Genomic DNA, 26,385 nt, shown 5'->3' with positions numbered 1-26,385 from the left:
TTGAAACGTTCTTTCTTAAACTTTTTTCTCCTCTTGGCTTTTATGAAACATTTCTTAGTTCTCTCACCTCTGATTGCTCCGTTTCTATCTGCTTTCCTTGCTTTTATTTCTTCTGGTCTAAGTATGGGTTTCCCTCATGATTCTCTCTTTATCTCCCCTGCATCTCCTGCTTTTCTCTCTCAAGTTCTATTCCCCACCCCCTGAACACCGCCTTTCTCATTCCTCTCTCTTCATCTTTCTTCCTCTTCTCTTTTTTTATAGTATGGTAATATACAGGACAATTTGTGTTTTGAAAATGTGCTCTAAATTACGCTGTGGAGTTTGTGCACTCCTGGTTGAAAGAGCTTTTTCTTATAAAACTCCAGGATAAGCAGAACACAAAGCTGAGTGGTCCATCACAATAGATTTTTAATTTGTTTCTCCATAATAGTGTGCTAGGCATTTGTAGTGGGAGAAGTGAAAGGCATGGACTATGCTAGCCAGGTCTGAGTGCCTGCTGTTTATTCACCTACTATGTGTCCTTGGTATTGATTAACCTCTATGTACCTCAGTTTCCCTATGTCTAGAGTGTCAATAACAATGGGAATTATTTTATAGGGTTATAGTGAGTATTAAATAGTTATATGTCAAGCTCTTAGAACAGAGTTTGGCTCACGTAAGAAATCAAATGTTTTTTTTTTTATTACTTATAAGGTATATTTTCTATAATAATCTTCTGTGGTAAAATCTTCTTTAATTTTTCCCTTTTCTATAGAATTAGGCCAAACTGCTAATCCTGGTCCTTAATAATATGATTATAAATTCCCCTTTTGATATCCATTTTTCTAAGTATGTGTCATGTTCATGACTAACTTCTGGCTCAATCTGACAGTGTGGTGTGTATTTTATCCCTCTAATACTGGGATATTGTGTACACATAATAAATGTTTGGAAGACGTGAACATGAATGTCATTTGCTCTCTTAACTCCATGCATTTGTTGTGTTTTTATCCAGCAGTACACCTCCTGTTTATTTTCTACCTGTTGATATCATTCTTTTCCTTTTCATGTCTGTCAGGAAACTTTTTTTTTTAATCTTCTCAGTGAAATGCCATACTACATTCTGTGTTTCTTTTTTTTTTTAATGGCCCTAATCATAGTTAGGGCCAAAGTTAGTTGAACTTTTCTTCCTACTCCTTCAGGACTAGGTTGTGTCTCGTTAGCTATTGAAGTCACTGTCAACCCTTTGATACCAAGATTTTGTGATTGTTTCTCCTGTAATAGTTTTCCCATAAATGTTTGCTATCCCTAAAGTAGAATAAATATCTCTTCCCCTATTTGCTCATTATATTTATTACAGATTCTTTATGCAGTTATTTAGAGTGAACTGCTTTGTTTCTATCTTTGCTGCTTGAACCTTTGAGGAATAATGATCGAATCACTTATATTTGTATTCTTCTGTTCCATGTCCTAGATATAGGTAAATTTTTACTTAATCAGTTGAATGATTTATCAACTAGAAAGTGATCTAATATATTTTCAGATGAAATGATTCAGGGAATGGTATGAAGTTTCAGTTGAACATTCTCTGGAGAAACCACCTCTTTAGATGAAGGAAAGGTGTTGGAGATTTCCAAAAAAGATATCTGTAGTTCTGTAGAAATTTAACATTTATTCTTTCTATGCTTCTTGAAAATATGTCCTACTAGACTATGATCTCTTAGAGGGTAGGATTGTATTTGCATCTCTTCTTTGTAGCTTTGGTTGTAATTTTATGTACACATATATGTACATATAAAATTACATTTTATATGAATCGTATATGTAATTACTTGGTTATGACTAAGTGCACTGGTACTTTATATCAAAAAGTAATTTCTAAGCTTTATAATATTTTAATGTGGTGTTATATGGGGTGACTTCAAAAATACTTTTGCCTGTGAAGCATTTACATTTTTTTTTTCTGGACACATACTTTGGGTGTTATAGAACCAATTGAAAGAGTGAAGGTGCTGGTAATACTGCTGGCACTCTACAGAGAAGTAGAGACCAATACACATGTGATCAAATGTATAAATCAAGTTATCTTTGAAAGTTTTTACAGTATAGTGAAACTAAAAAAGCAATAAGAACCCACATCCCTATATTTTGGTATCATTTTATACATTTTTTTTAAAGCTAAAATGGTGAGTGATGACGATCACAAATATATCAGTATTCTGTTTTTCAGGCTTTGTAAAAACAAAACAAAACAAAATACCACACATTAATTAAAAGTACACAAGCTCTTCATTCTTCAATTGTTTTAAAACAGCCCATTCCTGCGTAGGATATTAGAAGCTGGGACCATGAGTTAAATGGATGTAAATTTGAAAACTGACCTACCACTTATACTTGTGATCTTTGGAAAGTCATATAAATTCTCATAGCCTCAGTTTCCTCATCTTCAAAAAGGAGACAGTGATATCTGCCTTTATAGGGATCCTATGATTATTAAACGAGGTTCAGTACAAGGTGTATCTGATGTAATAATAGCATCAGAATTATTCTGTGTTCTACAATCAGCATCTGTCATTGTGATTTTTATACTATATAACTGGGATAATTATTCCCATTTATATTCATAATTAGGAGTGCCTATATTCAGAAATTGGGGAAATATATGATATTCTCTTATTTAATATTCTTAAGAATCATGTCATATCATGATGTGCATGTTTCAGTCAGTGCTTATAGCAAGAGAGCTCTTCTATGGGTTGTGATTTAGTCTATATTTCTATTCTTTAGGCTAATCATAATATTTACTAAAATATTTTGTCCTTTTTCGCTTTATTAGAGCTGGTAGGTCATGAAAGAGTGAGAGAATTCCCCTATGTCAAAGGCACACTTGTGGGATTTTATAAACGTTGAAGTATACACTAACTTTTATTTACTAAGGCCCTAATTAAAAGTGATTTTTTTTTTCAGGAAAGGAAAGCATTTTAGCATTAGGAGAAGAAGGTCAAAATACACGCATTTGGAGAAACTTGTTCTTTCTTTTGCAGGAATCTGTTAGCATTGAGTTTATAGATCTAACCTATATAATCAAGGAGACCAAATTTAATTTTTGAAATAAAGAGAAATAAGAGCTTCTAATCCATATGGTAGATTTCAGATCTGCAATCTTAGAAAGTTGTAGAATTTATGGAAGATGTTGTTGCTGGTTGGCAACAGGTAGTGCCAGCAGCTGGGGCAGGGGTAGTGCCAACCACTGCAGCACTGGTGGTGGCCTCAGGTCGGAGGGTGCTGGAAGCCATGGTGCTGGACATAAGGCCTGTAGTTTTTCTGGTAGAGGCAGTGGAAACTGTGGTAGTTACAAATGGAGGAGCAATAGAAGTGGCTAGTGGAACTTGAGAACTGGGGTTGACAACATTCTCAGGTGGTGGAGTAGGTCTGGGTGATGGACCATGTGGTGGTGGGGGTAGAGGCATCTGTGGGTTCCATGACGACCATGGTGACCACGTGGATCTGCAGAAGCTTGTCCAAATTTTGCAAAATGCTCTCTTGACTCATAAGGATGTATATGTTTAAATGGTTTAAAATGCTTTTCAGAACTTTCACTAGACTTAAGAGAATACAAAACAATTATTTTTATGCAGATGAGATGCATAAATTAGCTTGTAATCAGGTTTTAATATGTATCTATGTTATTATTTAAATTTGTGTAAATATTCTGACTTCTTTTCAAAAGTTATTTGATGGCTGTGCCCACCAAGTAGAGAGAATTATGACCCTTGGTGAAATATAAAGTAAACTGTTATTACTGCTATTCTCAAAGCCTAATAGTTTTATTACAAATTTTCCCAAAATGTGTTCCACAATAGGTACTGTATTGAAAAGATTTTGGTAGTCAAATAACTATAGGAAAGATCTGGGTAAAGTAAAACACATTTCTTTACTACAAGACTTATTGGAATTGTTAATATAATATGCCAATGACTATTTAGCATATCCAAAGAGATATGCAATATTTCCCAAACTTACTTCACCATGGATATGTTGTGTGTGAGTGTATGTAGCATTTCTTCATTCTAGTGTTTTAGTGTTTCATGGAGTACCTTTTGGGACATGCTGTTCTAATTTCCATCCTGGAAAAGAGCACAATGTATTCTACTGCCCTGAATAACAAGAATTAAAGGAGATTATAGAACATTGCATTTCTCCTTTTGTATATGCCTAATATGAGATGGATGGAGCATTCTATGAATCTGCATGTTTGGCATTGGCACAAAATCACAGATAGCAAAAGCTAGAAGTGTCTTAGATCAGTCAGTGTACATCTACCCAGTGAAAACCTCATGGCAGCAATGCCATGGGCAATTTTTATGGGCTTTAGTTACATGGACTTTTAACATGATATTCCCTTAGGATTTCAGTTTAGGCTCTTGTCTCTTATTTGGTCTTCAGTGGCAGAAGTTAATCCTTGGGATTCTAAATATGACACTCCTCCTGCCTCCTCGTGAAGTATTAGTTCTCAAAGTGAATAAATCCTGAGAAATAGTCAAATATCTGACTTTAAGGTGAAGGAGAAATAAGTTGCCAAAAATTGTCACAAGCTTTCAAGGTATGCTTGAAAAAAATTTTTTTCTAAATATCAGCACAATTTAGGTCATTAAACCTAGATAATGTCTATTCCATAGCATTAGAAGAAGGATAAGTTTTTTGTTTTAAAAGGATTCACTTAGAGTTCTTGTCTTAGAATGTGGAAAAGAGAGAGCAGGGGGATGTATCCTGATGATGTGACAAATATTTTCAGATAACATATCCTATCGTGAAGCCCACCTCCATTCTGACCTGGAGTGGGGACTGTGAGAATTAGAAATGGCAGAGTGAGAGGGATTTGTCATTTTGAGAAGTCTTTCCTTATGATTATGAATTTTCTTTCCTTTTCCATTGAAAACCATTGATTTTGAGAAAAGAACCTAGTTTTTGCTCTTTTGTGGGATCATAGGAAATGTTCTATATTAAAAAGGCATCGATATTGATAAGGAGAAAGACATTTACAATGAACAAACAAATGTAGATAGTTTTTGGCACTGAAGGCTGGATAAACTTTGTTTTTCATGTGCTTAGCAGTCCTACTGCTATTGTAGATGAATATGTATCTAAAAGTGAAGCAACTGGAGGCTAGGTTTTACTGCTCACAGAACTATTCTCATTGGGTTCCTAAATTTGGTAATTAGGTGACTCTGGCTCTCTTCACATTTTCTTTGGTTAGGAATAAAAGAAAATATATGTACCTTATCACCTCCTCAGATATAACTAACTTTTGATTATGAGTGAAAATGTAAAATGATAACCAGAAATATAAATAAAACATACTTCTTTGTGGGGTTTTTGCTTTTGTGCACCAACTGACTAAAATGAGATAGAGATTAAAATACAGTAAAAAAAAAAAGAGACCCAGAGCATATATGGCATTTTAAGAATACTGATTATAAATTCTTTATGAGGGTAAAATGTGGTTGAGTTAGGGTGAATAGAATGGGATACAATTTTAGAATTTTGGGTGTCATCATTAAACGTGAGGGACCTTCTAACAATTTAGAGTAGATGGCTTATGAGCTAAGGGGATGATTAGTTTTTCTGGAGTTCTTTAAGCAAAAGAATTCCTCTTCTTTCACATTTCTCATGATTGTGTTACCAACCAGTCTTCAGTTTCCAGGTAGTGCTAGGTTTGGCTCCCTTTATCAAAATAGCTATCATTCACTCAGGTGCTAAACCTGGAGACCATTATGGAACCAATGTCTTTATGACTTTGATGTAAGGAAAAACCAGCCTGTCTTCTGTGGGAGAGAGAAATTGGTGACCCAAATAACTCTGGAATAGGGATATTTCAGAGAAATAGGTTATTTATCACTGAATGAAAAATACTCTTTGCTGCATTTTAGCATGGGACAAGAGGGAAAGAGGTGGTTCCCAGTTAAGAGGGCCCATAAGAAGTTGGTTGTTTATGAAATGATACTGGATCTGTTTGCTGCAATAAGCCTTACACAAAGTCCCCTTCACCTTTTAGATAATGTAACTTAGATGCAGGCGTTAGGTAAAGAGATCTAAACATGTAAGAGGATACCAAGTACATGCCCTTGATGGGAAGTTATATATCATGTCTAGAATTTCTTAATTTATTTGACTCATGTGAAATCCTTTTTATGGTTGCAGATTTATTTTATAGTGTTCCTTATAATCAGTTCTCTTCTTCACACATCTTTCTTTTTTTTTGAGGAGGCTACACAGACTAAATGGTATCCAGGAATGATACTACAGAGGCAGAATCATAGTACAAAATTTAAAATTATGACACTACAATGTCCTACATACACATGTTGGGAATTCTAAAGACTACCAATATGTGGAAAAAATATAAAAGAAAAGTACTGATTGCATTCCAAGGTCAACAAAAGGTCACAGAGAAAATTAAATTAAGGTTTCAGGCAAAAATAAAATTAAAACAAGGTGTGTGTAGTATACAGCTATGTTGACATAAAACAATGAAATGGATGTACACTTTATGATTAAGAGCTGAGTAAGAAAATAAATATATCTAAAGATATTTGGTATTTACCGAGAAGCAAGCAGTGAAAGTCAAGATGACAGCAATCAAAATCAGAGCCTTCAAATGTAAAACAGATAGCTAGTGGAAAGCAGCCACATAGCACAGGGAGATCAGCTCAGTGCTTTGTGACCATCTAGAGAGGTGGGATAGGGAGGGTGGGAGGGAGACACAAGAGGGAGTAGATATGTGGATATATGTATATGTATAGCTGATTCACTTTGTTATAAAGCAGAAACTAACACACCATTGTAAAGCAATTATACTCCAATAAAGATATTAAAAAAAAATCAGAGCCTTCATCTTGTCTTAGGGTCTTCTAGAAGTAGGCAGCAAGAGATACTTCATTGGTGGGGGGAAAATAAAATAAATACTGATTTGTTTTTGTTAAATTTTAACCAAAGGAAAAACATTTATGCACATTGTGCTACATCCATGGCATATATTGTATATATGGCATAATAAGAACTTATCAAATTTATAAGAAAAATATCAAGCCCAACAGATATATGCAAAGGTTAAGAATAATGAATTCCAATAACATATGAGTAGTAGATAAAAATGTAGACAAAAGTCCTTGTTTCATTGTCAAGAAAACATAGAACTTTCTTTTGTCCTACTATTTTACAATTATTAGGGAGTTTTTTAAGATGGTAAAACCAAAATATGGGCAAGATTGTGGTGAGGTTGATATCCTTGCATGCAGCCATTGATTCTATTACTCGAGATAATTATTTTGAAAGGCAGGATGGCAATATGCAGAAGAAACATGAAAATATTCATACCTTTAACTTAAAGAATCTGTCTTGAGGATTACTCTTGATAAATTAACCAACAGAAAAATATTTTAAAATTCATTCCAGTGTTACTTATAATTTAAAAAATATGGATACTGATATCGAAGACTTTATAGAAATTTTACAAATGCTTATGTTATAATGATAAATGAAAAGTTTAAATATGATACTGTATGTAAATTATCCAAGTAGATGAGAACTGGAAAATATAAGCAAGAATTAAAATAAGGTTGGTATGATGTTTTAATTTATAAGTGGATTTTCTGTTATTAAAAATGTACGGTGTTTTGTTGGTTTTATAATTTAAACACAAAAAAGAAATTAATAAAATGCTATTAAAATGGTCTTCTGGCTCTGATTTTGACCTTACAAATTTAAGACACTAGACAGAAAAATTTGAACATTAACTTATAACTTAAAAATGTGTATAGTTAGAAATATTAAATATTTATATTAACTTTGTCATCATATTATTTTACTATCTGCAAATGACTTTTAAAAATTTGATATTTCTGTTAAACTTTTTATTTTCTTCTGATATGATCATGATTGCTAGATTCTCTCATCCAAAGGAAATAAAAACAAACAAACAAATAAAAACCTACATCTCTCCAATTGCAATTCTTTGAGGGCTATTGTAAAATTATACCTCTTTTCATAATTTTGCATTCATATATCATATTTCAGTAATGAATCAGTTTTGGGGTGGGTCACTATTCACTTAACTAATTCCTCTCCCAAAGAAAAGTAGCAATGTAGAGGAATTAATGGCTAATTTCTTATGACTACAAAATCTCAACTTCAAGTGTGACTGCTTTCTTTAAGTTACAACATTAAAAACATGATAACCACAACATTATTGATGGAGAATTATTATCTTTTAACAATGACTTTATTCATTAGGGCATCTCCTTGTGATTTTTAAGGGAAAGACAAGCAGATCAATAATCATAAGAGTTGAACTTCAGTTGTCAAACTGTGGTCACATTCTTTAAACTATCTGAGGCCCATTTTTCTAATTTTAAAGTGATTAATTTATTTGATGAAATTGTCACATATTAATACTCCAAGAATAGAAAACCAAATAAATAAGTGTATATTTATCATGTAAAACAGTCACAGTCTCAAGCAAAATATAAGACACATTTAGATATTTATATGTCCTTCCCTTTCTAATAAAAGAAATAAACAGAATGGAAACATTCAATTAATTAAAAAATCAGGCCTATTGATTTCTTGTGTAATTTAGTAAAATATATAGACGTTTCTGTCACTGAAAACACTTTCATTTTTATAGGTGCAAAACTAAAATACTGATTCATGTCTAAAAAGGACCACTTTAAAGCTATTTGGGATTCCATAGGAAAGCTATGTTTATTATTATCAGGTTTACTGAAATTATTAGCACTTTACTAATAAAAGCGTATAGAACTTATAGGTTGATGAATTTATTAAAGCATTTCCATTTTTTGTATTTATATTTCCTTTCAAATGCATTATCCATTTGAACTCTTTGGAAAAAAGAGTTTGCGATTTCATAATAATTACACTAATTAGAAACTGCATATAATCAAAGTCTAAAGAAAATTTGTTTCAGTTTTTGAAATTTAAAAAATGATACTGTAATGAAGGATCCTCTCTCTGGTTGTCCAGAAATGAAGCTTTGCCTTAACTTCTGAAGTCTGGAAGCTCAGAGAAAGAGTAGAGGTGATTCATGCCTTATAAAGGATTATTTTCCTTTCCTTTATGCTTTCTATTTTATGCCTATTGCTAAGCAAGATATTATTATTATTATTTTAGCACTTGTTTCTGGGCTAATCCAAACTATTTCCTGAAGCAAAAAGGGAGTGTTATAATCTTCAACAGTTGACACTTGTCCTTTTTAATTTTCCTGAGAAAACATCATGGTTAATTATCTATGCAACAGAAAAAGTGAAGGCTTACTCTTTACAATTTAAAAATAATATTTTGAGTCAATTTATTTCCTTTATTTCCAAAGTTTTTTTAAAGAACAGGATATTTTACTAAGGAGGCAATAATTACTGAAACTTGACTGCAAACACTAGGTCTAATGAACATTTTCGTAATTAAGATTGCTATTTGCAATATTTGCCTTGCTACTAATGTTGTGGACTCTGAGCTGGAAGAAAGTATTAGAAGATGGTAACTTTTTTTTTTTAAACATCTTTATTGGAGTATAATTGCTTTACTATGTTAAGCTAGTTTCTGCTATATAACAAAGTGAATCAGCTATATGTATACATATATCACCATATCCCCTCCTTCTTGTGTCTCCTTCCCATCCTCCCTATCCCTCCCCTCTAGGTGGTCACAAAGCACCGAGCTGACCTCCCTGTGCTATGCAGCTGCTTCCCACTAGCTATCTATTTTACATTTGGTAGTGTATATATGTTAATGCTACTCCCTCACTTTGTCCCAGCTTACCCTTCCCTCTCCCCATGTCCTCAAGTCCATTCTCTACATCTGTGTCTTTATTCCTATCCTGCCCCTAGGTTCTTGAGAACCATTTTTTTTTCTTTTAGATTCCATATATATTTCTTAGCATACGGTATTAGTTTTTCTCTTTCTGACTTACTTCACTCTGTAAGACAGACTCTAGGTCCATCCACCTCACTACAAATAACTCAATTTCGTTTCTTTTTATGGCTGGGTAATATTCCATTGTATATATGTGCCATATCTTCTTTATCCATTCATCTGTCAGTGGACACTTAGCTTGTTTCAATGTCCTGGCTATTGTAAATAGTGCTGCAATGAACACTGTGATACATGACCCTTTCTGAAATATGGTTTTCTCAGGGTATATGCCCAGTAGTGGGATTGCTGGGTCATATGGTAGCTCTATTTTGTTTTTTAAGAAACCTCCATACTGTTCTTCATAGTGGCTGTATCAATTTACATTCCCACCAACAGTGTAAAAGGGTTCCCTTTTCTCCACACTCTCTCCAGCATTTATTGTTTGTAGATTTTCGATGATGGCCATTCTGACCAGTGTGAGGTGATAGCTCATTGTAGTTTTCTTTTAAATTAATTAATTAATTAGTTTGTTTTTATTTTCTTTGGCTGTGTTGGATCTTCGTTGCTGTGTGCAGGCTTTCTCTAGTTGTGGTGAGCAGCGGCCACTTTTTGTTGCAGTGTGTGGGCTCCTAATTGTCGTGGCTTCTTTTGTTGTGGAGCACAGGCTGTAGGCATGCAGGCTTCAGTAGCTGTGGTACGTGGCCTCAGTAGTTGTGGCTCACAGGCTCTAGAGCACAGGCTCAGTAGTTGTGACACACGGGCTTAGTTGCTCCATGGTATTGGTATCTTCCTGGGCCAGGGCTCAAACCCGTGTCACTTGCATTGGCAGGTAGATTCTTAACCACTGTGCCACGAGGGAAGCCCTCAATGCAGTTTTGATTTGCATTTCTCTAACGATTAGTGATGTTGAACATCCTTTTACGTGTTTATTGGCAATCTGTATATCTTCTTTGGACAAATGTCTTTTTAGGTCTTCTGCTCATTTTTAGATTGGGTTGTTTGTTTTTTTGATATTGAGCTGCATGAGCTGCTTGTATATTTTGGAGATTAACCCTTTGTCACTTGCTTCGTTTGCAAATATTTTCTCCCATTCTGAGGGTTGTCTTTTCATCTTGTTTATGGTTTCCTTTACTGTGCAAAAGCTTTCAAGTTTCATTAGGTCCTATTTGTATATTTTTGTTTTTATTTCCATTACTTTAGGAGGTGGGTCAAAAAAGATCTTGCTGTGATTTATGTGGAAGTGTGTTCTGCCTGTGTTTTCCTCTAAGAGTTTTATATTGTCTAGCCTTACATTTAGGTCTTTAATCCATTTTGAGTTTATTTTTGTGTATAGTGTTAAGAAGTGTTCTAATTTCATTCTTTTACATGTAACTGTCCAGCTTTCCCAGCACCACTTATTGAAGAGGCTGTCCTTTCTCCATTGTATATTCTTGCCTCCTTTATCAAACATAAGGTGACCATATCCACATGGGTTTATCTCTGGGCTTTCTATCCTATTCCATTGATCTATATTTCTGTTTTTGTGCCAGTACCATACTCTCTTGATTACTGTAGCCTTCTAGTATTGTCTGAAGTCAGGGAGCCTGATTCCTCCAGCTCCGTTTTTCTTTCTCAATATTGTTTTTAATATTCAGGGTCTTTTGTGTTTCCATACAAATTGTGAAATTTTTTGTTCTAGTTCTGTGAAAAATGCCACTGGTAGTTTGATAGGGATTGCATTGAATCTGTAGATTGTTTTGGGTAGTATAGTCGTTTTCACAATATTGATTCTTCCAATCCAAGAACATGGTATATCTCTCCATCTGTTTGTATCACCTTTAATTTCTTTCATCAGTGTCTTATAGTTTTCTGCATACGGGTGTTTTGTCTCCTTAGGTAGGTTTATTCCTAGGTATTTTATTCTTTTCGTTGCAGTGGTAAATGGGAGTGTTTCCTTAATTTCTCTTTCAGATTTTTCATCATTAATGTATAGGAATTCGAGATTTCTGTGCATTAATTTTATATCCTGCTACGTTACCAAATTCATTGATTAGCTCTAGTAGTTTTCTGTGGCATTTTTAGGATTTTCTACATATAGTATCATGTCATCTGCAAACAGTGACGTTTTACTTCTTCTTTTCCAATTTGCATTCCTTTTATTTCTTTTTCTTCTCTGATTGCTGTGGCTAAAACTTCCAAAACTATGTTAAATAATAGTGGTGACCATGAACATCCTTGTTTTGTTTCTGATCTTAGAGGAAATGCTTTCAGTTTTTAACCATTGAGAATAATGTTGGCTGTGGGTTTGTCATATATGGCCTTTGTCATGTTGACGTAGCTTCCCTCTATGCCTAATTTCTGGAGAATTTTTATCATAAATGGCTGTTGAATTTGTGGTGAAAGCTTTTTCTGCTCCTGTTGAGATTATCATCTCGATTTTTTCCTTCAATTTTTTAATATGGTGTATCACATTGATTGAGTTGCGTATATTGAAGAATCCTTGCATTCCTTGGGTAAACCCCACTTGATCATGGTGTATGATCCTTTTAATGGGCTGCTGGATTCTGTTTGATAGTATTTTATTGAGGATTTTTCATCTATATTCATCAGTGATATTGGCCTATAGTTTTCTTATTTTGTGACATCTTTGTCTGGTTTTGGTACATGGTGATGGTGGCCTCGTGAATGAGTTTGAGAGTGTTTCTCCCTCTGCTCTTTTTTGGAAGAGTTTTAGAAGGATAGATATTAGCTCTTCTTAAATGTTTGATAGAATTCACCTGTGAAGCCATCTGGTCCTCTGCTTCTGTTTGTGGGAAGATCTTTAATCACAGTTTCAATTTCAGTGCTTGTGATTTGTCTGTTCCTATTTTCCATTTCCTATTTCTTCCTGGTTCAGTTTTGGATGGTTGTGATTTTCTAAGAATCTACCCATTTCTTCCAGATTGTCTATTTTATTGGCATATAGTTGCTTGTATTAATCTCTCTTGATCCTTTGTATTTCTGTAGTGTCAGTGGTTACTTCTCCTTTTTCATTTCTAATTCTATTGATTTGAGTCTTCCTTTTTTTCTTGATGAGTCTGATTAATGGTTATCAATTTTGTTTATCTTCTCAAAGAACCATCTTTTAGTTTTATTGATCTTTGCTCTTGTTTCCTTTATTTGTTTTTCATTTATTTCTGATCTGATCTTTAGAATTTATTTCCTTCTGCTAACTTTGGATTTTTTTTTGTTCTTCTTTCTCTAATTATCTTAGGTGTAAGATTAGGTTATTTATTTGAGATTTTTCTTGTTTCTCGAGGTAGGATTGTACTGCTGTAAAATTCCCTCTTAGTACTGCTTTTGCTGCATTACATAGGATTTGGGTCATCATATTTTCATTTTCATTTGTTTTTAGGAATTTTTTGATTTCCTCTTTGATTTTTTCAGTAGTCTCTTGGTTATTTAGTAGTGTATTGTTTGGCCTCCTTGTGTTTGTATTTTTTAGAGTTTTATTTTTCCTGTACTTGATATCTAGTCTCATAGTGTTGTGGTCAGAAAATATACTTGATATAATTTCAATTTTATTAAATGTACCAAGGCTTGATTTGTGACCCAAAAAATGATCTATCCTGGAGAATGTTCCATGAGCACTTTAGAAGAAAGTGTATTCTTTTTTTAAGATGGAATGTCCTATAAGCATCAATTAAGTCCATCTTGTTTAATGTGTCATTTAAAGCTTGTGTTTCCTAATTTATTTTTATTTTTTATTTTTTTTAACATCTTTATTGGGGTATAATTGCTTTACAATGGTGTGTTAGTTTCTGCTTTATAACAAAGTGAATCAGTTATACATATATATATGTTCCCATATCTCTTCCCTCTTGCATCTCCCTCCCTCCCACCCTCCCTATCCCATCCCTCCAGGCAGTCACAAAGCACCAAGCCGATATCTGTCCATTGGTGAAAGTGAGGAGTTAAAATTCCCTACTATGATTTTGCTACTGTCGGTTTCCCCTTTTATGGCTGTTAGCATTTGCATTATGGATTGAGGTGCTCCATGCTGGGTACATAAATATTTACAATTGTTATATCTTCTTCTTGGAATGATCCCTTGATCATTATGTAGTGTCCTTCTTTTTCTCTTGTAATAGTCTTTATTTTAAAGGCTATTTTTTCTCATATAGAGAATTGATAATCCAGCTTTCTTTTGATTTCCATTTCAATGAATATTTTTTTACATCCCCTCACTTTCAGTCTGTATGTGTCCTTAGGTCTGAAGTGGGTCTCTTGTAGACAGCATATATACAGGTCTTGTTTTTGTATCCATTCAGCCAGTTTATGTCTTTTGGTTGGAGCATTTAATCCATTTACATTTAAGTAATTATCAATAAGTATGTTCCTATTATCATTTTCTTAATTGTTTTTTTTTTTTTTTTTTTTGCAGGTCTTTTCCTTCTCCTGTGTTTCCTGCCTAGGGAATTTCCTTTAGCATTTGTTGTAAAGCTAGTTTGGTGGTGCTGAATTCTCTTAACTTTTACTTGCCTGTAAAGGTTTTCTCTGTTGAATCTGTATGAGATTCTTGCTGGGTAGAGTAATGTTGGTTGTAGTTTTTTCCCTTTCATCAATTTTAATATGTCCTGCCTCTCCTGTTTGGCTTGCAGAGTTTCTGCTGAAAGATCAGCTCTTAACCTTATGAGGATTCTCTTGTATATTATTTGTTGATTTTCCCTTGCTGCTTTTAATATTTTTTTCTTTGTATTTAATTTTTGATAGTTTGATTAATATGTGTCTTGGAGTGTTTCTCCTTGCATTTATCCTGTATGGGATTCTCTGTGCTTCCTGGACTTGATTGACTATTTCCTTTCCCATGTTAGGGAAATTTTCAACTATAATCTCTTCAAATATTTTCTCAGACCCTTTCTATATCTCTTCTTCTTTTGGGACACTTATACATCAAATGTTGGTGCATTTAATGTCCCAGAGGTCTATGGGACTGTCCTCAATTCTTTTCATTCTTTTTTCTTTATTCTGCTCTGTGGTAGTTATTTCCACTATTTTATCTTCCAGTTCACTTATATGTTCTTCTGCCTCAGTTATTCTGCTATTGATCCCATCTAGAGTATTTTTAATTTCATTTATTGTGTTGTTCAACATTGTTTGTTTGCTCTTTAGTTCTTCTAGGTCCTTGTTAAACATTTCTTGTATTTTCTCCATTCTATTTCCAAAATTCTGGATCATCTTTACTATCATTATTCTGAATTATTTTTCAGGTAGACTGCCTATTTCCTCCTCATTTGTTCGGTGTGGTGGGTTTTTTACCTTGCTCCTTCATCTTCTACATATTTCTCTGTCTTCTCACTTTGTTTAACTTACTGTGTTTGGGGGTCTCCTTTTCGCAGGCTGCGGTTTGTAGTTCCCATTGTTTTTCGTGTCTGCCCCCAATGGGAAATGTTTCAGTGGCTTGTGTTGGCTTCCTGGTGGAGGGGACTGGTGCCTGAATTCTGGTTGGTGGGGTTGGATCCTGACTTTCTGGTGGGCAGGGCTGTATCCAGTGGTGTATTTTGGGGTGTCTGTGAATTTAGTATGATTTTAAGCAGCCTCTCTCCTAATTGGTGTGACTGTGTTCCTGTCTTGCTAGCTGTTTGGCATGGGGCATCCAGCACTGGAGCTTGCTGGTCATTGGGTGGAGCTGGGTCTTAGCATTTTGATGGAGATCTCTGGGAGGGCTCTCACTGATTAATATTACCTGGGTCTGGGAGGTCTCTGGTAGTCCAGTGTCCTGAACTCGGCTATCCCTCCTCAGAGGCTCAGGCCTGACACCAGGCTGGAGCACCAAGACTGTGTCAGCCACACTGCTCAGAAGAAAAGGGTGAAAAAAATAAATTATAAATAAAAAAATATTAAAATTAAAAAAAATAATAAAACAAAGAGGAGAGCAACCAAACCAATAAACAAATCCACCAGTGATAACAACTGCTAAAAACTAAACTAAGATAAACATTAAATTCAGAAAAAAATCAGTTGCAGACAGCAAACCCCAAGTCTACAGTTGCTCCCAAAGTCCACAGCCTCAATTTTGGGATGATTTGTTGTCTATTTAGGTATTCCACAGATGCAGGGTTTATCAAGTTGATTGCAGGGATTTAATGCACTGCTCCTGAGGCTGCACAGAGAGATTTCCCTTTCTCTTCTTTGTTCACACAGCTCCTGGGTTTCAGCTTTGGTTTTGGCCCCACCTCTGCATGTAGGTGACCCTGAGACATCTGTTCCCCACCCAGACAGGGGAGGGCTAATGCAGCAGCTGATTAGAGGGCTCTTGCTGACTCAGGCGTTGGGGAGGGAAGGGTATGCTAGTTATAATTGGAATGTGGGGTGATCCTGAGGCAGCAGAGGCTGGTGTGACGTTGCAACAACCTGAGGTGGCTGTGTGTTCTCCTGGGGAAGTTGTCCCTGGATCACAGAACCCTGGAAGTGGCAGGCTGCACAGGCTCCTGGGGGTGGATGGCGTGGGTGTGTGGATAGTGACCTGTGCTTGCACACAGGACTCTTGGTGGTTGTAGCAGCAGCATTAACGTTTCATGCCCATCTCTGGTTCCGAGCTGATAACTGCAGCTCGCACCCATCTTTGGAGTTCGTTTAGGTGGTTCTCTGCTTTCTGTGGGCACATGGAGCAGGAATCCCCTCTCCTCGCACACCTCAAGAAAAAGACCTCTTGCCTCCTAGGCAGGGCCAGACTTTTTCCCGGACTCCCTCCCGGCTAGCTGTGGTACACTAGCCCCTTCAGGCTGTGTTCACGCAGCCAACTCCAGTCCTCTCCCTGAGATCTGACCTCCGAAGCCCGAGCCTCAGCTCCCAGCCCCCACCTGCCCCAGGAGGTGAGCAGACAAGCCTCTTGGGCTGGTGAGGGCTGGTCAGCACCGATCCTCTGTGCGGGAATCTCTCCACTTTGTCCTCTGCACCCCTGTTGCTGCGCTCTCCTCCGTGGCTCTGAAGCTTCCCGCCACCCCCACCCGCCCACCCCCGTCTCCTCCAGTGAAGGGGCTTCCTAGTGTGTGGAAACTTTTCCTTCTTCACAGTTCCCTCCTAGAGGTGCAGGTCCCATCCCTATTCTTTTGTCTCTGTTTTTTCTTTTTTTCTTTTGCCCTACCCAGGTACATGGGGGCTTTCTTGCCTTTTGGGAGGTCTGAGGCCTTCTGCCAGTGTTCAGTCTGTGTTTTGTAAGAGTTGTTCCATATGTGATGTATTTTTGATGTATTTGTGGAGAGGAAGGTGATCTCCAAGTCTAACTCTTCTGCCATCTTGAAGGTCCCTCCTTGGTAGCTTATTTTTGTGTTCATCTTGAGCTTTTTAAGATAAGGTACCTCATTCCTGAAAGTTAATTTTCAGAGATTATGAAGTTAGCTCAACTGAAACCTTAGTAGCTGGAGGGCAGGTACAAACATTACACTTTTTCTTGCTTTTTCTGGAAATAAAAATGAGTAAAAATTGAGTACTGAGCCATTTGACACCAGTTAATATGCTTTTTACCACTAGACTAATAATTCTTCAAATGGTAAGAGAAAACATTTTGTGAGCCACAGTAATTATCTTGCTCAGAAGAAATGCGCCATCTTTTGAGCAGTTTAATATGTGAGCATTGTAGTCATTTGACATTTGTTTTGATGTCAGTAGATTTTACTTTCCTTGGAAAATTTTCATTTTTCACCAGAAAGATGGAAAAACATCATATACTTACAGGTGGGAAGTCTATTTTTGGGTAATCGAATTTGTGATGATTTTCTTTCAAGTTAGCTGTTAACAATGTTATATCTTCTTGGCATTAATTCACCCAGTGATGACTTGAAGATCAGATGAGGACTTCCAGACTTTTTATCCTAAAGGTGAATTTGAGGGCACTGGACACAGTATTTCCTTGGTTATTTCTTTTTTGTTGTTGCTGTTCATATCTTAAATTTTGTTTTTTTAGAATAACTTATCCTTATTTTAGCACCCTAAAATCTAAATCAAAATAGAGTCCTAAATCTGTGTCCTTTTGCATGTAAAGTAACTTTGTATACAAAGAGACTGAAACTTTAGAAAATAACTTGCTCATAGCTTCACATCCTGGTATTTTAACCTGATTTGTTTATCTCTACAGCTTTGTCTTTCATCTGCACCAAGATATTTTTGAGTATGTTTAACTTCTGTTAAGAAAATTTTGATTAGTTTTAATTCTTAATTATGATTTTGATTAATTCTTACAGTGAGTAACCTGTAGATAGAGAGATTCTGTCTTAGGCATTTTTGTGTCTCTGTCAACTAGTCGACTTCTGGGAATAAATTTAGGTGATAAATAATGCTTTTACTATGTTAATATATATGAACTTCCTTTTCTTTTCTGACTATGTTATAAGTTACACCTAATCCAAAATTCTACAGAATGAGAGAAAACGTGAGGATTCCAACTCGCAAGATTTGTTCTCATTAAAGAGAAGCAGCCAACTTGGCTAGAACAACTATCGACTGAGGCTGATACTAGAGCGTTCAAATTTCTACATAAAATTTTCATGTCACAGAGTAGTGTGACATGTAGTTAAGCTTGTTCTTATTTTTATTATTTAAGCACAAGTTAAGCTTGTGCTTACTTTATTATTATTCTGGTTAATAAGGTAAATGGAATACATTGATAAACATTGGAATATACTGAATATTGGAATATATATTCTTTTTGGTTTCTGCTATAGTTTGTCTCTCTACCTCTTGCTTCCTCTACTATCTGCAACCTAACTTTTACTGTTTCATCAAAATAATATTTCTAAAACACAATTAACATATTAATCCCTTGCTTAAAACTTTTGACACCTCTCATTTTCACATCAGCATTTCTCAAACTGTTACACAGAGCATTAGTTACTAAAGAGATTTACTGGAGCTCTGTGAAAATATAGCTCCATGTACACTTAAACATATTCTCACTTAAAGACTCCAAAAAATTCACCCCAACGTATCAATGTACTTTACCATGAAAATCTTTTGAACTCCTGCAAAAAGCCCTATTAATTTTGGCAAAACTAACTCAGGAAATGTAAGCTGTTAGTTATGTGAAATGTTAACCCTAAATTGCTATACACATAGTGCAATATTTAATTTTATGTGTTAACTTGGCTAGATTATGGTGCCTAGTTGTTTGGTCAGGCACTAGTGTAGATGTTGCTGTGAAGGTGTTTTATAGATGTGATTAACAATCAGTTGACTTTAGGTAAAGCAGATTACCTTTCATAATGTGAATAAACCTCATCTAATCAGTTGAAGGCTTTAAAAGCAAAGATTTCTTAAAGTTTTAAGTTTCTTCAAAAAGAAGAAATTCTGCCTTGAGACTGAAATATTGAAACTCTGAGTTTCTAGCCTGGGGAATTGCCTTGTGGATTTTGGATTCAAAACGGCAATATCAACTCTTAACTCAATTTTCAGCATATCAACCTGTGCTATGGAGTTGAAACTTGCCAGTCTCAACAGTTATAATAATCCAGTTTCTTAAAATAAATCTATTTATCATATATCTATCTATCTATCCATTCATCTATTTATCTGTCATCATTGGTTCTGTTTTTCTGGGGAGCTCTAACTTATATACATGATCTGACAGTTTGCTAATTTTTCCTTTTGTAAGGCTGTATCAGTCATTTTGATATATATGTTACCATTCTTTCTCAGCTCCACTGTGCTCTAACCTTTCTTCAATATTATTGAGCACACCAAGTTTTTTTATGCTTCTGGACCTTTGTCCTTGCCCCTCCCTCAGCTTGAAACCAGTGATACCCTTCTTGTCCTGGTAAACTCATTTTCATCTGTAAGTATCCGGATTATACCATCCTTCCTCTGAGAGCATTCATAGCCTAATAAATGAAATCTTCGTTCACTATTTCATTTAACTCGTTCATTTAACAGATGTTTATTGAACTTCTATTGTGTTCAAAGCTCTCAGAATTGAGCAGTGGAAAAGAGGGATATGATCTCTTCCCTTAGGATGGGGTTATCAGATCTCTTTACTCAGGACACTCTAGTTTATGCCTCTTGTTTTGGAGTCATTATTAATAGTGCCTTCTTTCAGTCTCAGAAGTGTTCCAGTTTTGATGATAAATTATGTGATCATCCAAATATCCAACATATAAATGAGTAAGAAAGATAAACATTGTACAAACAGGTGTTATGGGTTGAATTGTGTCTTTTCTCCCACTCTCAAATATGTTGGAGTTTTAACTCCCAGAACATGTGAATGTGACCTTATTCAGATATGAGATCTTCGCAGATGTAACCAAGTTAAGATGAGGTCCTGCTGAATTAAGGGACATAATCCAATGACCAGTGTCCCAAAAGCAGGAGAAATTTGGACACAGAGACACAAAAGAGAACATCATGTGATGAAGGAGGCAGAGACTGTAGTGATATGTCTATAAGCCAAAGAAAGTCAACGATCGCTAGCAACCACCAGAAGCTAGAAAGAAGCAAGGAAAGATCTTCCCTCGTTAAACAAAGTCCCTGGAAGAAACTATAGCTGGAGTTTTTAAAATAATGATGCTTTTCAGCTTGCTTCGTATTTCAGTACTCAGGTTGATTTGAGGATAAAATGATTAAAACCTTTAATAGCTTTCAAATATACTCTGAATAGAATCCAGAATGTTCAACAAACACCGCATGATTTGCCTCCTGTCTACTTTTTCATTTCAACTTGTGTCATTTTCCAACTGAAGACATGTTCCAACCACATAGTCTGTTCATATTCTTGAATAATTTGAGCCATTTCTAGCCTCAGGGCTTTGGGCATGTAGTGTCCCCAACTCTCCACATTTTTCAATCTTTAGTTTAAATCTCACTTTCTCAGACACAACTTCCCTGGACTTGAATTTGTGTGAAGCCTGAAGCTATAATCTCTTATTATCATTATTATTATTTTGCTTGTATATCTAACATAATCTGTAGTTAGACATTTACTTGTTTAACATTATTCTAGTCTATAGTCTATCTAATGGTGTAAATCCCTATCCCTCTCTGTCCACTTTCCACATATGTACCATTAAATTTCAACTAGTATTTTGGCATTGTTTTTCTTTTTTAAATATAATAAAATCATGAGTCCTTAAAGAATAATTCTATTCTTGGTATCCAGAGCTATTATTAAGTTATTCTTTAAACAAACAATGGATTTTCATTTTATTCATATCTCTCTTAATTTGAGAATTCTGGTCTAGAATATCAATCACATTTACACACAGTAAGCCAGTTGCTGTCAACAAGATTTATTTAAGAAAATTCAGCAAAGTGGAAACAGACCAGTTTTAAAAGTTGATATCAGAAAAGAATGAAGATGTATGTCCTTGAATTGCTAACCAAAAGTATAAGAAGAGTGCTGTATCAGTGCTTAAGACCTGAAAAATATTGACAAAAATTCAGGAAAGAAATTTTAAAGAAAAAATTAAATTGATTCACATGTTTATATACAATATTGTTTTTGACAAATGTACACATTTGTAAAATATCAGTTTTGCCTTAGTCTGCATCCAACATGAGCCAGGAACCCTGTAATGTTTCTTATGTTTCTTACAAGTGGATGCTAATCAATTACTAAATAACCTTAATTTTTCTATGAGTGAGGACTGGAAATATATTTTTAATAAAAGAGAATCATTGGTTGCATACTAATAAAATATCTGTTTAGAATAAGCATTTAAGGTCTTTTAATACTACAATAATTGTTTTTGAGATACATTGTTAATTTGATTATCTTTGTCTCTTTAACTCACATTAAAATATACTATTAAGGCTAGATGCAGCAGGGAGTGAGCTTTCTTTATTGCTCTCTCTTAATACCCCTGAAGACTGAGATTAAAGATTTTATATTAAAATAAGTAATTATTGAATAACTCAATTAAACTTTGTGATAGTAGGGGAACTCCTGTATCGCTGAGTTTTTAAAGTTTCCATAAATATATTGTGCTGTATGACCACTATTCTTAAACATCTGTATTTTCTAAGTTTTATACTTGCCTTCAATGCTCACATTTTTTCATTTATTAAGAGTTTTGCTTGCTGGACAAACTTCTTAGATGTTAAAACTAGCTATCTAGACTATTGCGCAATTCTCTGTGGCATTTTTGTTGTTCTTTTTATTGCTTTCAAATCAGGAACTCATATGGTTCTTCTTTCAGTAGTTTAAAGACACCCATTTCAGTTATGAAAGTGTCTTTCTTATGGTTTAGGGTATCTAGATCGGGGTAGTTCCTGACAGTGCTTCAGTGTCCTTTGTTACAGATTCTGTTCTATTATTTTCAGACAAATCTTCTTTTGTCATAGTAGGTGAATCTTCCACGTGGTTCGTAGCTACTGATGCAGGGATAAAGAAGTCATATCTGGATTCAACAGCAGTAAGAAAAACGGGATGGCTCTCTGCTTCATTTATCATATCTCTCTCCATCCAAACACTGACTCCATCTGTAGACTCTTCATCAGTTAGCAGAATATCTTCTGGGTTATCTTTTTCTCTTTCACCAGTGATAGTGAGTTCAAACACAGCAATGAACTTTTCCTCATCAGAATCAGTTAGTTTAGGCACAGCATTGGGGTCATTTTCAGGAAGAATTAGGTCAATTTCAGTTATTTTCTCTTCTGTAAGGGTGATTATGTCTGGAACAGTGGTGAAGTTTTTTTCAGTAGCTGGAGCGATTTCAGCCTCAGGGATAGAGGAGTCAGTGATATCAACAGCCTCATCAGCAGTGACATTGAACTTAACTGTGGAACCATAATTGTTAATACCAGGTTCACCCATTGTAGCTGGAAGGATAGGGGTATCAGCAATGCTGGCTGTGCTTTCCTTTAGTGTGCCAGAGACTTCAGGAGTTAGTGAGACATCTTCATACCCTGGGTCAATGGTATCCAAGAGAATATCTTCTTTTGCCATGTCAGTGTAAAAATCTATTAAGGAAATAGGAGCTGGTGATGATATATCACCAGTTTTCATGGGCATGAAGTTTTCAGTAATAGACCCATTAGTCATTGGATTTTTAGTGTCTGTCAGAGTGGCAACTTCTTTCTCCAGATGGGATTCAACTTCACCTTCTAATTTTAGTCTTTCCTTTGGAGCTGTAAACTTGTTGCCTGTAGTTGTTGAAAAATCACTTTCTAGCACATAGTCATTTACTCAAGTAATGTGGTCTCCTTCTGAAGTAATAGTTGTTTCTGATTTAATAATAGTGTTGTTAGTTCCAAAGAAAATGGTTGCTTCAGTTATTGTCTTAGTGTTTTCTGTTGGAGGATGAGAATAAATTTTTGGCAAACTATCTTTAGCCATGGGAAAAAAGTGTCACCATGCACACTCAGAGGTCTTTCCCTGGGCTCTGTGGTATCCCTAGGCAGGAGAGTGGTGTTCTTTATAGTGACTGAAGCATTGGTCATCATGGTGATTGTTGCATCAACCACAGGGCCAATGGCACTGGCTCTCCTTGGAGGTTGTTTCTGTGCTCTGATTGGGCACTGTTATGATTACTTGTATTAGATGAAAAGACAATAGAGTCCCCTCTGATTATGAAATCAACATTCACAGCCAAATAATACAATTGCAAGGAACTTGGGATTTACCATGTCTCTGTTTATAAGGGATATACTTTCCAACATGTGGCTAGTGTCACTTGAAACAGACATAGCAGAGTTTGCCAGGTACTTTATGGGTTTAGTGTCAATGGAGGAAACACCAGGAGCCACGGATTATCAGCATTAGTTTCAGGTTGCCTGTCTCTCAAGTAAGTAACAGTGTCTTTTTGAGATGAAGCATCTTCTCTTGAGCTTCATGCTATTTAAATATCTAAAACAAATTAATGGCATTTTTGACAGTGGATGTAGCTGCAGAAGGTAATTAGGTAGCAGAGATTTCAGTTAGTTCTTTTCCTCAGAGAGGGAATTCTCACTTTTTCAGTAGGTATAATAAAAAATATGTTACTGGCCTATTAAGGTCTTGGCAGTTTTCTTCTTCATTGTAATTGTTTTTCTTGAATTAACTTGAATAACAGTGAGATTGTCTGGTTTTGTAGGTTTAATTTCTTTAGGAATGTTTTTCTGTAGAGAGTATTATTTCAACCCCAAATGGCTTTTCTGGCAGGGAGTTCATGTTATATGTCAAAATCCACCCAGAAACAAGATCAGGGTGTGGAATAACTGTATTAGCCTCAATAGTTATATCCTCAATTTCAGAGGGAGTATTTTCTATAATGATGTTAGTTATATCAGTCATCATTACTTTGTTAACATCCTTAAGCTTTAGCTAATTCGATAAAATGGGATTATAGTCTGGTGTTAATCTTTTCCCAGTGTTGTTAGAAGAAAGAGAATTTTCAGACTCAGGCAGAGCTAAATCTGAAAAAGGGCAGCAGCATGAGCCAGAGTAGTGGTTTCCATCTCAAAGACAAATGCTTGTTCTTCATTAGATATGGACTCAACCTCAAACTTAGCAGTGCTTTCTCTTAGTTGATTGGTCTGGGATAGATATATCGCCATACCCTGTAGAAATAGCAGATAGGTTTTACGATGGATAATTTTCACTTTAAAGATATGGGAAGCTTCTCAGAAATGTTTTTGCTTCAAGGGGATATCACTATTATTGAGGGCTCCAATGTCTTTGTTGATTTAGGGAATGCTGTCAGCATCTGGGACAGAGAAGGAAGTCTCAAGTTAGTGACAGGGTTTTTTATTTCTAAATAGAAATAAAATCAGTTCCAGCAGCAGTGAAGGAAATCAGAGGGTAAAGCCAATCTCTGTGTTGGCTAGCTTAGTGGGAGGTTTTTAACCTCTACTTTTTTCTTTCTCATCATTTGGTGTTTGTGAAGCTTAAGTCAGGATAAAGCATGCTATAAACAGAAGACTTGGTGTTTTTTGGGGGGAATTTGTGTGTGTGTGTGTACAAAACAGGTAAAAATGGAGGTGTTAGGTGTATAACTGCTAGAAGTTATCTTGGAGTATTTGGTATTTGTTATGTTGTCTAGAGTAAAAATAAGGAGCAAAATATTCATTTTTATGAGCATTTAATCTCCAGTTAGAAATGTCAGGTAAAATATCAACTTCACAAATAATAATTGTCAAATAGTCTTTCATTTTAAAGATTACTTCTGTGATCACATCAGCTCTCCTACTAATATAGTTGTGAGGTGGAATCACATTGATTGTAGCATAATAAAGCTTTTCTCTCTATGGAGAATAATTTTACTATTATATGTGTTTTTTTTCACCATTGACCTCAAAAAGGACACTTCAGATTGAGAGTGTGTCATCCATTGAAAAACAGGAAGCATATGAAGAAAGTCCTTGTGGGACTGCTGGAATCTTAGCAGTCTTGAGGGTATAACTGGGGTCATCTGCTGTAGGGAATATAGTATACACTTATTTAACCAATAGATCATTACTAGCAAAGATATTATCTGACTTAACAGAGGATCAGATTCTATAAGTAAGTTTCATTTTATCTGAATAGTAGTTTCTTCCATTGTTTTAGTGTCTATACACTAAGGAGAAAATGTTGTCTTTTCCCAGAAAAGTATTAAATTTATATCTACTGACATGTATTTTAAGTTATATATCTTCCTTATTTTGGCAGCTATAGCAAGTTTGCTGGGGTAACATTTCTTTAATGTTTCATTTGCTCTGAACTTTGAGGTGTTTGGCTTGGTGATTATGCCTCCTTTTAGGTAACAATTTTTTCAATTAGTTCTTCTTTTTTAGTGAAAAGTAGAAACTGCTAACCAAAGGGGGAGATTTTGCAGTAAGTCCCCAGGAAGGTCATCTGCCACATTTATGATTTTCAGGAATACATGACTAGGAAGAATTCTCAGATATAGACTTTGAAAATGCTGATATCATAGGGATGTCCACTATTGAGATTTTGTCTGTATCATGAATATCTTGAGAGTTATCAGAAGAAATGCCATGTGTAGTTTTAAATGAATCAACTGAAACAGAATTCCTGCTTTAGAAAGAGTCTTTATATCTTCAGAGTTTATAAATTTATTGGAGAAAATATAGTACTTAACCTTAATTGACAGGATTATAATCATTACTAGAATGCAGCTGCTGTGGAAGCTTCAGTTTCAACATCTTCATTCACTAAAGAATTCCCACCTTAGAAACAGTGAAGGAACTGAGAGGAGGCATTACATTTTGAGATTTGGTTGTAACAGCATTCACTTTTTTCTCTTCCCTTCCAGTGATTGGAATGTTGGGTACTTGAGTAAGGAAATTGTAATTGAAGTGTGTTGGCCTGTGAGGTCACTATTTCTTTGTTTCCAGGGAAGATGGTATTTACAGCAGGGTCAGTCACAACCCTCATATCTGTTTTGTTGTTTGTAGGTGCCTCATGGATATCCTTTGGGATAATTGTTTCTATATGTGACTGAGGAATATCAGTCTTAAAGAAAGTATCTATCTCAGCCTCCTTGTTAGCTTGTGGTACAATAGGAATTCCTTCAAATTTAGGTAACATTTTTTCTATCTCAACAATGGATT

At 35.3% G+C, this 26,385-nt stretch overlaps 1 protein-coding gene across 1 annotated transcript; it reads right to left on the bottom strand.

Annotated features, from left to right (window-relative positions):
* Positions 1-22,016: 22,016 nt before the first annotated feature.
* CABS1 (calcium binding protein, spermatid associated 1) lies at positions 22,017-23,188 on the bottom strand. The gene is given in 2 exon segments (XM_067734705.1): positions 22,017-22,111; positions 22,114-23,188. Coding segments are annotated over 2 exon segments (1,170 nt in total).
* Between the last annotated feature and the right edge of the window lie 3,197 nt (positions 23,189-26,385).

Source organism: Pseudorca crassidens, chromosome 4 (genome assembly GCF_039906515.1).
Source record: "Pseudorca crassidens isolate mPseCra1 chromosome 4, mPseCra1.hap1, whole genome shotgun sequence".
Taxonomy (NCBI): domain Eukaryota; kingdom Metazoa; phylum Chordata; class Mammalia; order Artiodactyla; family Delphinidae; genus Pseudorca; species Pseudorca crassidens.
This window is presented reverse-complemented; position numbering and strand designations above follow the sequence as displayed.